This window comes from Cololabis saira, chromosome 12, assembly GCF_033807715.1.
Source record: "Cololabis saira isolate AMF1-May2022 chromosome 12, fColSai1.1, whole genome shotgun sequence".
Classification (NCBI taxonomy): domain Eukaryota; kingdom Metazoa; phylum Chordata; class Actinopteri; order Beloniformes; family Belonidae; genus Cololabis; species Cololabis saira.
This window is the reverse complement of record NC_084598.1, coordinates 28,113,664-28,128,841: the sequence shown is the minus strand read 5'-3', so window position 1 is coordinate 28,128,841 and position 15,178 is coordinate 28,113,664. Positions and strand designations below refer to the sequence as shown.

Here is a 15,178-nt window from a genome sequence, read left to right as displayed (position 1 = left end):
ATGTGTATGGAGATGTGTGTAGGGATATACTGTATTTTATTTTTAATTTTTTGTATGGAACAGCTGAGTATGTGTAAAAACAAAAAAAAAAGGAAAAAGGAAACAGTTGTAATTCGTGGATATTGTATTCTATATGAAGTTGCCTAATAAAAACAAAGTTAAAAAAAAAAAGATACAGTCGAAATTACAATAAACCAGACACTTCACACACTTCTTTTCATAAGTTTTCATCTGCTCACCTGGGCTTCCAGAGTCGGACATCTTGCACAAGCTCAGCTCGTAGATGCCAGTGACTCGGTTGCTACGGTGCAGCAGAGGAGGATTTGATTAATGGCCGTGCAGGATGGCAGAAAGGCTTTTCATTCGTGTGACAGAAACAGAGAGAGTGCAGCAGGCGGCAAGCCTCACCAGTCAGGGGTTTTGGAGTACCCACTACCAAAGAGGTTCCTGAGAGAACGTGGAGGTGAGATCTTTGCATCTCGGGAGTAGAAAACCATGCAGATGTCTTTGGTAATAATGGCAGGCTGGATGCAATGGTCCAGCTATGAAGACGGAATACAGAGAGCGAGTTGACACGTCAACTTTGGAGCCCAGTGCAAACAGGTACAATACCATGTGGAGCGGATCACGCACAGACCTCCAGATACGCAGATACGGTCATGAAGATCTTCTCTCCATAAGGGGTGACTCTGTTGAGTAGGAGGGAATTGTGCAGGGAGCTGTCCCACACTGCCTCAAAGCGATAGAAAGTTCTGGAAAACCAAAGGAAGATGGAGACAAGTTAACCTTTGCAATTTTAGCATCTCTGAAGCCTTACTTAAAACACTGGAGTTTCGGTATCTGTGTGGGGACAGCATGGTGGGCTTAAGTGAAAGAACATGAGAGGGGGGGTCATTGTGTTAATGATGTTGTGAGCACAACACTGACATATAAATCAGAGAGGTCTGGGCAGTGGATCTGTAGCTCTCACTACTACCATGTTAATGATGAGATCAGAGGAAACACGAAGGAACAACAGGAGCTACAGAGAGTTAGATATCGACTGGCAAGGAAATGCATTCATTTAATATCATTTAAAGACAATGCACCCAACATTGTGATTGTTAAAACTGTTTCCCACGTACAGGACTGTCTCAAAAAATTTGAATATTGTGATTTTCTGTAATGCAATTACAAAAACAAAAATGTAATACATTCTGGATTCATTACAAATCAACTGAAATATTGCAAGCCTTTTATTATTGTAATATTGCTGATCATGGCTTACAGCTTAAGAAAACTCAAATATCCTATCTCAAAAAGTTTGAATATTCTGGGAATCTTAATATTAAGCTGTAAACCATAATCAGCAATATTAAAATAATAAAAGGCTTGCAATATTTCAGTTGATTTGTAATGAATCCAGAATGTATGACATATTTTTTTTTTTTTTTTTTTTTTTTTTTTTTTTTTAAATTGCATTACAGAAAATAAAGAACTTTATCACAATATTTTAATTTTCTGAGAAAGTCCTGTATATTATTGCATTCTTTTATTTACAATTATTACAAATACTGACATAGAAATTGAGATAATGACTTTTTTTAAATATGTTTCTTCGATTTTTTTTAAATTTTGTTTAGTGTAGTGTTTGATCAATTTTCTGAGACAGTCCTGTATATTAAAAAGGAGAGGAATTAATTCTTTCACTGATGTTTTTGTGGCCACCATCAGTGCAGTTCTAGTCTTGGGCACTAGGGGGAGCTGTTTCACACAGACTTTAACGGGCCTTCCGCTACTAGACTCCCACAGAAGAAAACAACCTAGTAGAAAGTGTTCTCTTGGAACATGGAAAAGATCTACAAAGCACTATCAGAGTCACAAAAAAAACAAACATATACAATTAATTCAAATAGCGGTTGCATTTGCTTTTAAGATCACATTTATTTGAGGATTAACCAGTCAAATGGGAATCTTAGAAGCACAATGTCAATGGAAATTAAAAGACATTTTTCGCATTATGTAAGGAAAGAAAACAAAAAAAAGAAACCTAAAATGAGGAAATCTTATTTCTAAAAATCTAAAGGACTAGAAAGAAGCATAAAGGTCCTCCAAGAAAGGAGCTTATGTTCTCTGACTTCTGGTACCTATCAATATCCTTATCAATAGAAAGCCTGAGCACAATCATGTGTCCAGCCGCAGCAGGAGGGAAGAGTGCACAGAAAAAAAAGAGAGAGAAGCACAAAAAGTCAGGCGACAGAGACAATGGAGCAAATTAACAGCAGTGAAAATGAAAACGGTCATGCAGTGGATCTGATTTGCCCTTTTTCAACTAAAAGGCGACAAAAACACATTTATTCATTCTAGCTGTTCTAACGAGCATGAATAAGAATGAAAAAATAAAGAATAACGTATCATCAGCTGTTTTTGTAAATTTCTTTAAGGAAATAATTGAGCTATTAAGCTGAAGTAATAAACAAATCCTCAGATCCACAAATGGGTTTCCTCTCTGAATGGCAGCGCGTTCGTCATCAGTTAATCAGAACCAAACTGTCACGTACCGGTTGGTGTTGTGGGACGACTTGATGTTCTTAGCAGAAATTATGTTAAGGGACAGTACGGCATCAGCCGCGCTGTCGTCCACTTCAGTCTTGCTCCTGATACGACCTGGCAGAGCACATCCACATGATCAGAACTTTAATTTCTTATAATAGAATACAAACGCTAAAGAAAGTCAGTAGAGAAGTTTCCAAATCAGTTTATCCATATAAACAGCCACGGTATCGGTGTTTAGCACGCAGACATCCTCACTTACGAGCTGGGGAAGAGTGTGAGCAGCTGAATGTCTAGAATGTGAAATGTAATTATGTGGTCCATCAGCTGCAGTATAAACAGCTTAGAGCGACAGGCAGCCTGAAGCAAAACAGAAGCACTCTCCAGACTGAGAAGACTGGGGTGCAATTTCCAGTGCTGACTCGCACGCTAAAACTGCCGCAAAGGTGTTGTATTACGTTGGCAGGATGTCTTTTGTTTTTCCGTTTCTGCTGAGTAAAACTGCTCACCCACAACCAGTTCCCGAACATCCTTCCAGTGGAGCTCACTGCCCTTCTCGTGGATGAGAGTCACTGTTATCCTCCGCTGGATCCCCTACAGCAAAGACAATAGGACTCATTTAATATCATATACTTGTTATTTATTCCGGATAGTTAGCATTTAAAAGGTCTCAAGCGCAAATTGAGTTTATAACAGTGGTGATACTGAATGTTAGGAAGCTGTGGCTCTCCAGTACCTGGTGGAGCAGGTAGGTACCGTTGCAGGGCAGTCCTCCACTGTGGTCCACTATAGCTGGGATGTACCTGTGGATGCAGACGCGTCAGTCCGGATATCTGAGCTTATTTACAAGCAAATAAATGAGAACCCCACTGCTAAACAGACAGAAACTAGAACTGTTCTGGTTCAAAGTCAAACCTTTCTAGTGACATTTAATTTCTGAAATTACCAGAGGTGTCAAAAGTATTCACATTCATTACTCAGGTAGAAGTATAGATACTAGAGTTTAAAAATACTCCTGTAGAAGTTGAAGTATCAACTCAAGTTTTTTACTCAAGTAAAAGTATAAAAGTACTGGTTTCAAAACTACTTAAAGTATAAAAGTAAAAGTAATGTAAGGGGGAAAAAAGCCATTAAGGACAAAAGCCATTGAAAATGAATGCATCTTAGTATTATGCAAATATATTAAAGAACCATATATGTGTACTATTGAGCATTAACATGTGTTTCAGAGAGCAGCAGATATGATGACTAGTTGCTCAAACTTCAGAGGCATGTTATCATTTATCCTAACCTTTATTGGAATGTACATCCAAGTTTAGTTGCAGGAATCTGAGGGCAATGGATGTAAGAACAAAACTGGACAAGAACATCTGTGCCACAACCACAACCAAATTCACTCTATCCGGATGGAGCAATTTAACTGGATAGTTTTTTTTTAAAGGCTGAAATGAAATAAAGTAACAAGGCTGTTTTTAAAATGTAAGGAGTAAAAAGTACAGATAATTGCGTGAAAATGTAAGGAGTAAAAGTAAAAAGTCATCTGAAAAATAATTACTCCATTGAAGTATAGATAACCAACATTTCTACTTAAGTAAGGTAACAAAGTATTTGTACTTCGTTACTTGACACCTCTGGAATTTACCAAGTCAAGTTAAAAAATGAAGTGTTTGACAACATTTGATTTGGCATGCATGTGTAACTAGGTGCACAGGAATAAAAAAAAAAAAAAAAAGAAACGTACTCTCCAGTGGGCTCCAGCTCGCTGATCTCAAACCAGACGAGCAGGTCGTACTTGCTGACGCACTGACCCAGGTTGGACTTGGTGATGGTGTTCAGCTTAGTGGCGGGAACTGAAACATCAACACATGTAAGGTTAATGTCATCGGTCTGGAATTGACTCAAAATCACAGAAATAATAAACAAAAGCTGGTGACAGACATTAACTACATGACTTGGAGTACTAAATTAAAGAGGAAAGGATGGAATGAACACACAGCTAACTCTGGACACTGAATCATGAACACACACACACTCAAACACAATATTAAGTATAAAAAAAAATGACTGACAAACTGAAGACAAAAATAAAAGACTGAATAATTATATATGTTAAAAAAAAAAAAGAAAAGCTGAGTGGAGTGAGACGATGAGAGAAACTAATCACAGATTACTCCACCAGTGACGGGATCCTGCTGTGTGACACATACAGATTATGTTCCTGGTGAAACAGACTAACTTCTAAGGCACACTCTTGGATTCCTTTCTGCTAAACGTAGCTCAAATGAAAATGACTCCACATGAAGGCTGCTATAATTGAAATGCAGCAAAATCTCTGAGCACCCGGGCCTCTGGAGTCTGATCAGGGCTGCTAATGCTATCCCAGTAGTCTTCTTCTATGATTAATACTCATTTCACCATTTGGCTGGGGATTCTGCAAATGCAGCACATTGTCCTGGAGATGTCAGCTCAGGTCACTTTCTAAGTCACAGGGGAGGGTTTGCAACTGAGCTGACCGGACCGGGACACGCCTGCAGCGAGGTGCAGCGCACACTGCAGAGGTCTGCTGTGAAACTGCCTGCAGTCACAGAGCACCACAAGAGCAAAGCACGCTAGTCTAACAACACTACAACACACAGGTGCATCTAAGGCTCGGGCTTGTCAGCTACTACTAGTCTCCGCTGTACCAACCATGGTGCTTGGGCACAATAAACACGGGGTCGGTGGACGCTGGGAGGAACGGGAAATGCGAGAGCTGGTCAGCCTCGTCCTCCAGACTGGCCACCGCAGACGAGGCGAGGGCGTTGGCGTGCTCGGACAGCGTGTCCAGCACTTTGCCGTGCATATAGCCGCTTACGAGGTAGCGGATCAGCTCGATCTTACGGGTATGGTCTGGGTGTGATATGTTGTGCAAATTAAGAGAAGGATTTAAGAGAAGGTGTGAGGAAAAAGAGACGGGGAGAAAGGAGGGTAAGAGGATTATAGATGATGAGGGAATGATTAAACAAGAGAAAAATAATCCATAGGAAGCAAGAAATGGAAAAAGTGTAAGGGAACATGAGGCATGCTTAAAAAATGATAATTTAAACGGAACATTGAAGTGAAATGATGGTGACTGATCATACTGGACTTGCAGTGTTCTCTGTAACGACTAAGCATCTCACCTGGTTTAGAGAGAGGCATGGGAATAGGATAGTATTTCCTTGATGACGTTGGAGGACTGCGAAGACAAAAAAATATTCAACAACAGAAAAATTGACTAAAGCATTTCACATAAAAAAAAAACAGGAACATTCGAAAAAAAACTCTTGCTTGTGAAATATCACTTACTGCGTTTACATGCACTCAATAACCCTTTTAAAACCCGAATATTGGCAATAACCTGAATTTGCACGGCCATGTAAACACCAATAACCCCTTTGAATAACCCGAATTTGCTCATATTCCGGTTTTTAAAAACCCGAATATGACCCCTCGGTTACTCCTTTTAAAACCTGAATATTCGGTCATGTAAACGCCAAACGGAATATCCCGATCAAACGGAACATGAATTTGTTTTCTGCGCATGCTCTGTTCACAAGGAATCCTGGTCTTTTGAGTCCAGGAAGTTCTTATAAACACGGCGAATCGCAAGACCACGCCACACTTTTGGAGTGAGGAGGAGACTAATCACTTCATAAATGTAATGAAGGATATGAACATTTTGGCATTTGTAGACAGTAGAAAGTACCGGGATAGCGAGATTTACAAGAAGGTGAGCGAAAAGTTGCGCGAAGCAGCATTGGTTTTTAATTTGGATAGAGGAAGAAGAAGCGGAAATTACGCTTATTGCGTCATCACGTTCTCCGCGTGTCGCTGGTTTGATCGAGATATCCCGAATTATTAATTACCATGTATACAGGAATAACCCTGTTTGCTCACGCATGTAAACGGAATATTCCGAATGTTTCAGTAACCGGAATATTAGCAATAACCCGAATTTTGAATGCATGTAAACGTAGTCTGTGTCACACTGCATTTCTACATGGCATTCTTAAGCCAACCAACCTGATCAGGTCCTGGCCGTGAAGATGCAGCGGGTGCTGCTGGTAGTGGCCGAAAACCTCAAACACGATGGGCTTGGTCTTGATGTACTCGATAAAAGACTCTGTGACCTCCACTGAAACCTGCTCCCAAAAAGTGAAAAAAGAAAAAAGAAGACAAAGTCAGCCTCGCGTTAGGAAGCACCTGTGCGCGTGCGTTAGTGCGTGTTTACGCTCACATTCTGGACGTGGTAAAAGCCCAGAGGAGCTCCTTTGCCCGTGTTCTTCAGAGGCTCGGTGGAAAAGGCCTCGTCGTGGCGATGAAGGAAACTGAGGGAAGAAGAGGGGAATGAGTGTCATGTTCATTTATTCAAACAAGTGCTCAAACTCATTTTTGTCCTGTTTATTTTCTGTTTGAAAGATAAAATGCATGAATTTCCCATGACATGATCAATTTCAATTGTAAATGTTGACACCTTTTGTTGCTACATACTATTCTTTCCTTAAGAAATGCTGAACTGAGTTTTGTTCCCAGCACATGCAGATATTACAACATATTTATACGTATTATAGATGTTAGAAAAAAGGTTCCACCTCAGACAACTCACTTGAATTGGCAGAAGATGTCGGCATACTCAGGTGGGACCCCGCTGGCCTGGAGGACGGTAACTCGGAAAGTAAAGGTGCTTCCCACCTCCAACTGGCCGGCCAGGTCTTCACCATGACACAGCTTGGTGTCTGCGATGTTACCCAGCTTGAGATCTGAAGAGAAATCACAGCGGAAGGTCAGGGGGGCTCGTGCAACGATTTATTATTGGTGACCTGCAAATGCAGCTGCACTTGTGCTTTTCAATCTCCACTAAAATTGTACGATTCTTTCACACGGTGCAATTTAGAGTGACTTGTGCATATAAGCTTGTGATTTGCAAATTGGATTCTGTTTTTCACCCAGAATTTAAGTGGAGAATCCTTCACAGAGCAAGAAAAACACACACAAGTATCTGCATAACAAAATATTTCACGTTTTCCTTTGCATTTAACAGGACCATCTGCCGAGCGTAGCAGTCGCTGGGCTCAGAGGTTGAAATGGTGGATAGGTGAAGGTCTGGCAGTCTTACCCATGTCGGTGATTCTGTTGATCTCCTCCGAGGGTGTGATGACCTCTGAACTCTGACCCTGACCTTCAACAATGCGCAGCTCTTCCAGTGACAAGCCAGAGCGCGTCATAACCGTGGAGGGAAAATCATTCTGATTGGACACATAAAAGAAGAAGAAATTAGCATCTCTCTGGAAGACAGAAATAGATGATCCAAAGTTCCACCGATGTGGGAAAATATGCTTAAACACAAACATGCAGAAGGAGGAAGTCTCCGGGTTTTAAACTCCTTTTATCCCAGTCTGGGCTCACCTTTTTGAAGTACTCATCATCAAAGGAAATCTTCGCAGTCCCCGACTGTCTTACTCCTGACCCATAGTCTGGAGCCTCCTCATCAGCTAGAAAGAGAAAAACTCTTACAAGAATCTGTCCCCGACACAGCCGACTTGAACCGTCAAAACTCATCAAAAGGAATACATAAAAAGGATCTGAGGGAATCTCGGCTTCGCCAGCTGATCAGTAGTTTGAGGGGCCTTCCACATGTCGCTACACTGCTTTTAAAGACGCCGCTAGAACGACACATTTATCTAACTATTTGCTTTAAATAAAATACATGAAATAAACAAAATAATGTCTGAAAAAGACATATATACATATTTTTCCTGCTCTGACACTGCTGCTCATTAAAGGACCTCATTAATTACTCACCAGCTATAGCCTGGACCCCCACGCGCAGGAAACCACGCACGTCGCCCTTTTCTGTTACTATGGCAACACGGTGAACCAGCGGTACGGGGTACAGCAGGTTGCTCAGGTACACAAAAGCTCTGAGAGTAAAAGAAAAATGAGAAGACTGACGTGAGAATGTGGTTTTGGTGCAGAGTGGGACGACAGCCACGATGTTTAGATCCAGCAAACATCGGCAAATTAATTATGAGGGTGTACACAACTGACATGTTATCCAAAGCATTCAAACCTACAGAGAGCTGTGTCTTTAGATCAACAAATATGCACCTCAGTGGTGTAAACATCTGTATACATATTCAGTCTATAGTATATGTGGCTGACGACAATAAAATACAGAAAAATATTAGTGACAAAAGGTGAAGGGACAAACAAAAAGAGAACAAAACGTCACTGATACTTCAGGGCACTGAAATCAGCAGCAGCAGAAACCATCTATGCATTTATTTATTTATCTTTTAAACTGCATAGCAGTGGGATTACTTATCACTAAGATGCAGCAATCCAGGACATAAAAGGCTGGTTAACCATGTTGTGTTTTTGCCCCTCAGGCACGCACGCACGCACACTCACTCACTCAGTCCCTAAATTCCTCCATCTCTCCGAAGGAAAGCTCAACACCAAGATGGAGGAGAGATATCAATCTGCAGGGTCTCTGAAATCACTGTGACGCAGGTAGCAGAGCTGCGGCTACTGCAGAGTCTGGCTGGCAGGAAGCCCGCAGCGATCTGTTGTCTTACTCCCAGACTGGCACAAGGGGTTTATTATAAGCTAATTTGATAGCAGTGCCGAGGCATTCTTGGTGCTTGTGCTGCGATTTCAAAATGCTGCTGAGGGATATCATTTAATCTGGATCATGATGAAAATGAATCCAAGCAGGTGTAATTACCAGCTGCTAGCGAGTTAACACAAAGCTACCAAACATCTGGAGAAAACAATGTTAAAAACAAAGTTACAAAAAACAAAATTATTTCAACAAAGTGTAGAAAATAAAATGAGACAAAAAGAAACTAGAAGGGTTTAAATTGTTAAAATAAATTAAAAAAAAAAAGATATTTAAGATGGCTTGTGTACATCCAGTGTCACACACAGATGAGTTAATACAGTCAGCACCGCGGTGGCGGAGAATGAGACGTCGCGCTGGGAGGAGGTGGACAGAAAAGGATGGTGGCTTTTTTAATTTTCAGGAACTGAGTCTAGATTAGACGTAGCTCATGAAAAGCCGGCCTCATGGCACAGAAGTATGACTAATCATGTTAAATTTAAAAAGGAACCAATTTATTTCCAACTGCTCTGGATGCATGATCTGACATTTAGATAGAGGAGGGCTTTACTGATTATTAAATACTGATATGCTTACAGTATCTACGCACATTTATGACTTCTAATTAGCCAGTGGGCAGAATTTATAAAATGATTTGCTGTGTCTTTTCCTGCCTATTATTCTATAATTTACTAAACTGTTAGCTCCAAGTTCAATTTGTGCCTCTACAATACACATAAAGGTTCAAGTTGAACCGAGCCAGCATCAGCTCTCCCATCCCAGCCTGTGTGTGCGGAGGACGAGGACACGCCGCTGCCTGTCACCAACCTTCCCACCAGGATGAACCAGGGGGAGCGGTCGTAGAAGGGATCCTGCCCATCGCTGAAGATGTCCGAGCCCTCCTCGGTGCCGGCGTCCGAGCTGGTGTCGTCTACAAACGCCTCGTCGTCTATGAAGTCGGACATCTCGCTCTGGCGCTCGTCTGCCAGCTCTGTGATCTCAGAGTCGGTGGTGGAGAAGGTGGGGGAAGGGGTACGTTCGGCCAGGTGCTCATTTACACAGCCGTGGAAGATGGGGGAGCTGGGGGGGGGGCAGTTCGGGAGCAGTGGCAAGACCCAAGGAGAGGTAACAGTGGAGTAACAGAGGAGTTAAAACAACCTAGTCGCTCTGTAAGGTATTGATAATTCATTGAGGTATTAATTTCTCACACACAGTTTGTTGGTAGATGTAAAACAAAAATAAAAACAGCAAACAAGGGGACACTAATCAGTAAAAGTGGCATGTTTTTGTATTTTTCTACCAATCATCTGCCTCACCAGATCAAATTAAGGCTAGAGACGAGCCACTGCAAATACAGCAGTAGGATTCATTTCATAAAGAGCAGGTATTAAGCCAACAGCAGGTGTCACAGCAGTTTATAGAAACGTGACCATTTTAAACCCAAATGAAATGCCACTTTAATGGATTAGCGTATAAATCTTCCCATGTATCCTGGGCAAAAGAGGATCAAAATACAAAATGCTGTATATTCATACATCATCCCAATCCAGGATGCATGTTCACAAGCCTCCGTGTGAATTATAGGGGATAACAACATGAGAACCAGAGGCAGCGTAATATGATGCAAATGAGAAATTAAATAGAAAATGAAAAAAAAAAAGACATATATATGATGGCATGAAGACACAACTCAAAATATGACATGAAAAAAAAATACAAAAAGGGATACCAATATGTGGGATCGGGTACAATGGATCAAAAATAATCATGAGTAACAGAAATGCATTCAACAGTCATAGATGACAAAACATGATGCGAGAGACATGATATCACAGACACATGTGACAGGGAAAAATCTATCTTAAGCCCCAAAACCAGATTCAGGCAACACCCAGCATAAAAAAAACAACCAACCAAAAAAAAAAAAACACTTCACAATCTGGATATTTAGTGAGTTTTAACTGTAAAATAATGCACGTTTTGCACTTTACACACCTTCCCACGAGCTTAAACCAATGGAAACGATCGTAGAAGGGGTCATTTCCTGTCAGTGCACCCTCGCTGTCCTCCTGCTGATTGGAAGCCATTTCTCCGGCACGATCGTACATCTCTCTCATCTGCTCCAGCCTCTGCCTGCAAATGACGACAGAGTGCACTCAAAATTAATGGACGCAGGATGAGTACGTACATCTCACTCATTAGCTGGAGAGAGGTGATGCTGCTGAATGTGCAGATGTTGTTTTTCTTTGGAACTGGAGGCAACAGAAATGATATGGCAGAAGGCAGAGCGGCTACTTTCCACTAATAGATGCACAATTGATGGAAAGTTGCATGACTAAATATAAGAAGTCCCTTTTCATTTTATTCCCTGTTTATTCTATTAAATATTCCTTATTCTAAACACATCTCAAGGGAATCCTTAAAATTGTTCATGAATATAAGATTTTGCAGGTATGATGCAGGCATTACTTAAGTTTTTCAAGGGACCAGTAGTGAGTGGCTCCGTTTTTCAGGTCTTGAACCTCGACGGCCACCACGGTGCGAGGGAAAGCCCTGGCGTCGCGCTCTTTCTCCGGCTCTGGCGGCAGGAGCTCCGGGGGCAGCGGAGAGTACAACGTGTCTGTCAGCAAAACAAACTGGAACTGCACCTAATGAGCAGGAGGCAAGAAAAAGGAAATGAAGACGGAAGGGGAATTATTAATGAATGATTAAACAAGCCTTTCATTGTCACTTTCTGCTCAGGATCTTCCAGAGGCAAAAATATGAAAATAAAAACTAAATAATGATGATGTATTCTGAATTATTTAAAAAAAAGAAAAAAGAAAAAAGGTTGACATGTATGAAGTTCAGATTTTGATGTTATACATGTTTCTTGGGCTCTTAGTGTAAACAATAGATATACTTAAAGCAACAACACATGATTTCACTGGAAGTCTTCTGATATGACTGCATACACTTTTTGACCTATAAATATCATGCGGCGCCTTCTAGCTTCCCTCGTGATAAGCTTCCCCGCCTGAAGACGTTATCATGTGGGTTCTTGTTAAGGGATCTGGTAAGCAGAATATGTAACGCATCATCCTAAACCACCTTAAAACCACCTTATGACCATGAATAGTCATTTCTGTGACTTCCGACAGGAAGCTGTGTACCCAAAAAACCCAGTTGTGTTTACGCTCACATCCTGGACGTGGTAAAAGCCCAGAGGAGCTCCCAATACAGTTGGCTATATTCAAGGCATGAAAGTGCTTGTGATAATGTCTTCTGTTTGATCTTGTATTTTTGATTTATATAATAAAAACAACGCTGAAAAAAAACCTTTGATCACAGCTTTAAAGAGATTCAATTTGGACTCAAGGATAAAGAAACATTTACGGATATTATAAATTAGAGACTGAGTAACAACTTCTGTTTTCTAACCACATTTTGATGATTTTAACTGGGTGTGGAGCTTTCTGACTTGTATCATGTGCTTTCAAAATGCTTTCATTAATTTATCCGTCTCCTTAGTAAACTCTGCAAACACAAAAAGGTTTGTGTTTGCATAGCTGACAGTCTTTGATTTCGTTCATTAAAGTAACTACTATCTCACCAAGAGCAAGGAATCGGGAGCATCATTTCACTTACTTTCTTCTTTAGTTCCACGCTAATGGCGTTGGCCTCCTTCAGGTAGACGGCGTTCCCCCACAGCTGGTCACGCAGCGAAGTGAACTGGTGGTACCTCCATTTCCTGAAGGCCCACTGAGCCATCTCAAACTCATGCTGGGTCCACGGCACTGTGGAGAGAAACCAGACATAATAAACTTCAACATGATGCTTATGTACATAAACACATGCATGACAAACACTTTAAAAGTCAAAAAGGACCATACCACTAGTGGTTTTTATTGCTTCAACCCTATCACAGATCCAGCCTACCTCGCATGAGTGTCTCAAATATTACTTCAAGAGCTATGCACTGAAAAATGTTCACTGAAGAGACATTCAGATGCTTCCACTAGCACATACGTATAAAATATATTCCGTGCAAAATTGAAAGTAGCTGTTTGGCAAACAACGTCAAACTACGTTAATGCATAACAATGCACTCGTGACCAAGTAAAACTTAAACACAAGTAGAGGTCCACTGTGGTAGAACTACAATCTCTTTTGAGCATGATGGAAACCAGAGTGGACTTGTGACGTGCTTTTTCCAGCAGCCTTTTAAGGATAAATTGTAGGTAATGGATTAAAACATGAAAACCTGTAAATATGGTCCTTTAAATGTCATGTATACTGTTACAGAGGATTAGTGGAGCTTTTCATTTAAAATGAATTAGATGGTACAATAATTATGGACTAGTTTGACTTCAATGGGTAATTAGAATTTCACAATAAATGTATTTTATTTTGAAATAAGATGATAATGTGAATAATATTACGTATAAACTGCTATACGCACGTCCCAGTAGTTTTGGCTCTAGACACAAAATTTGGAATAAAAACACACAGTTCATTTATATCATTTAGATTTTCTGTTTCCTAATAGTGTGCACTAAAAAACAAAAATAGTCAATACTGAAAATGTTGTTGTACACACCTTCCTCCTCCTCTTCCTCCTCCAAATCTTCCTCGTCAGGTGTCTCTGCTACCTGAGAGCGAGTCTCCACCTGTTTCAGAAGCTCCTGCAGCTTGCTCTCGTAAACCTGGACACCAACACACAGGAGAATATGGACAGCCGTCCATCAGCCGCAACGACAGCAGATCCTAGCGAGATGTCACAACCACATCTCATATTGCAATCCCCGAAGCGCCTCGTCGCTCTGTGTAAATGATGCTATTTGACATGGAATGGGTTGATAATTGTGCATAATGTAAAATAGGATGTATACAAGATTTGTTTCTATCAATATGCACCATATATTAACACATAAACATTGTTGTCATATTACGAAATATAGTATGCAAGAACTAAATACTATAGGAAATGTTACATTTGGAAATATGAGGAAAAACTGTTGACAAAATAGTCACATGATCATCAACTAAGGAGCATTAATAATGGATGACTTCAAATTATTTTCTTTCTTTTAAGTAAAAGATTAATTTAAGTGGCAAATGCAATCAGTGATAAGTAAAGTGTTCTGGGAAGAACACTTTCATGGCTGTCGTGGATTGAGAGAGCAACTGGCAGAAGCTGAGTCAACTGTAATCCAATGAGGGGCGCCATCCTCATCATCATGAGAGAAGGACCGGCAGTGGTCCCGATGACCTCATCCTGTTTGTTCAGTCTTCTGGGAAGACAATACAGCCTTTTCAGCTGTCGCTGATCTCCTCCCTGCTGAAACCCTACCAAGAACCCATCACCCACAGTCCCTGTTTTACTGGAAGTATACTTATTGATTTCAAGCTGCTAAAAAAACGACCATGAACCTTTAAATTAAATTAAATTCACGTAGCATTTTGAACACATTCTTTTTCTTTAAACACATAATGAAATGCCTATTATCATTAGACATATGGCCACAGATGAAGCGACCATCCCACTGCAGAGATATGACCGGATGCACGACGCACTACTGCTCAAGTATTCAGTGAATACAGCAATTTTTCTTCCGAACATGTATAAAGTATTTTTTACAGTAACTTTTCCAGGCTGTGCCCTTGTCTTCTTCCTGAGGATCACCTGGATAGGCTCCAGCAGATCCCACTTACCCTGAATAGAGATAAGCGGGTAGATATAGATAACGCATGGAGAGTTACAGTACCTTTACTATTGCCTTTTTACTCCTGATGTCTCGTGTTGTACATGTGTAGGCAAACGTTACAGCTTTTGTCCCTAGATCTTTAAACTGACAATAAACAAACACCACCCACGTATAATACACACATAAGTGCACATAAAGCAGGTCATTTTATTTCAGTCATCATTTAAAAATAAACTTCCAGCAAAACATAGATGCAGTACATCCTTTTTTAATTTTTAATTTTTATTTTAAACCTGTGAACAATTCTCTTCAAATATTTTCTCAAGATGCTTGATTA

General features: G+C 40.6%; 1 protein-coding gene across 34 annotated transcripts in view; it reads right to left on the bottom strand.

Annotated features, from left to right (window-relative positions):
- Positions 1–15,178, bottom strand: part of kif1b (kinesin family member 1B) — a 61,580-nt gene that overhangs the window by 5,612 nt on the left and 40,790 nt on the right. For 10 of the 34 annotated variants that reach the window (XM_061736378.1, XM_061736372.1, XM_061736380.1 and 7 more), the window contains 22 exons: positions 13,734–13,839; positions 13,596–13,613; positions 12,782–12,930; positions 11,624–11,802; positions 11,150–11,287; positions 9,983–10,234; positions 8,356–8,474; positions 7,960–8,045; positions 7,670–7,799; positions 7,160–7,313; positions 6,791–6,881; positions 6,577–6,695; positions 5,694–5,749; positions 5,221–5,421; positions 4,274–4,382; positions 3,269–3,335; positions 3,042–3,126; positions 2,541–2,646; positions 2,127–2,153; positions 638–752; positions 409–542; positions 240–301 (listed from right to left, as the gene is read on the bottom strand). In XM_061736378.1, the coding sequence (XP_061592362.1) occupies positions 240–301; positions 409–542; positions 638–752; positions 2,127–2,153; positions 2,541–2,646; positions 3,042–3,126; positions 3,269–3,335; positions 4,274–4,382; positions 5,221–5,421; positions 5,694–5,749; positions 6,577–6,695; positions 6,791–6,881; positions 7,160–7,313; positions 7,670–7,799; positions 7,960–8,045; positions 8,356–8,474; positions 9,983–10,234; positions 11,150–11,287; positions 11,624–11,802; positions 12,782–12,930; positions 13,596–13,613; positions 13,734–13,839 (2,503 nt within the window). The remainder of the gene's footprint in view (positions 1–239; positions 302–408; positions 543–637; positions 753–2,126; positions 2,154–2,540; positions 2,647–3,041; positions 3,127–3,268; positions 3,336–4,273; positions 4,383–5,220; positions 5,422–5,693; positions 5,750–6,576; positions 6,696–6,790; positions 6,882–7,159; positions 7,314–7,669; positions 7,800–7,959; positions 8,046–8,355; positions 8,475–9,982; positions 10,235–11,149; positions 11,288–11,623; positions 11,803–12,781; positions 12,931–13,595; positions 13,614–13,733; positions 13,840–15,178) is intronic. The other 24 variants (XM_061736392.1, XM_061736395.1, XM_061736393.1 and 21 more) reach the window with 10 other exon arrangements.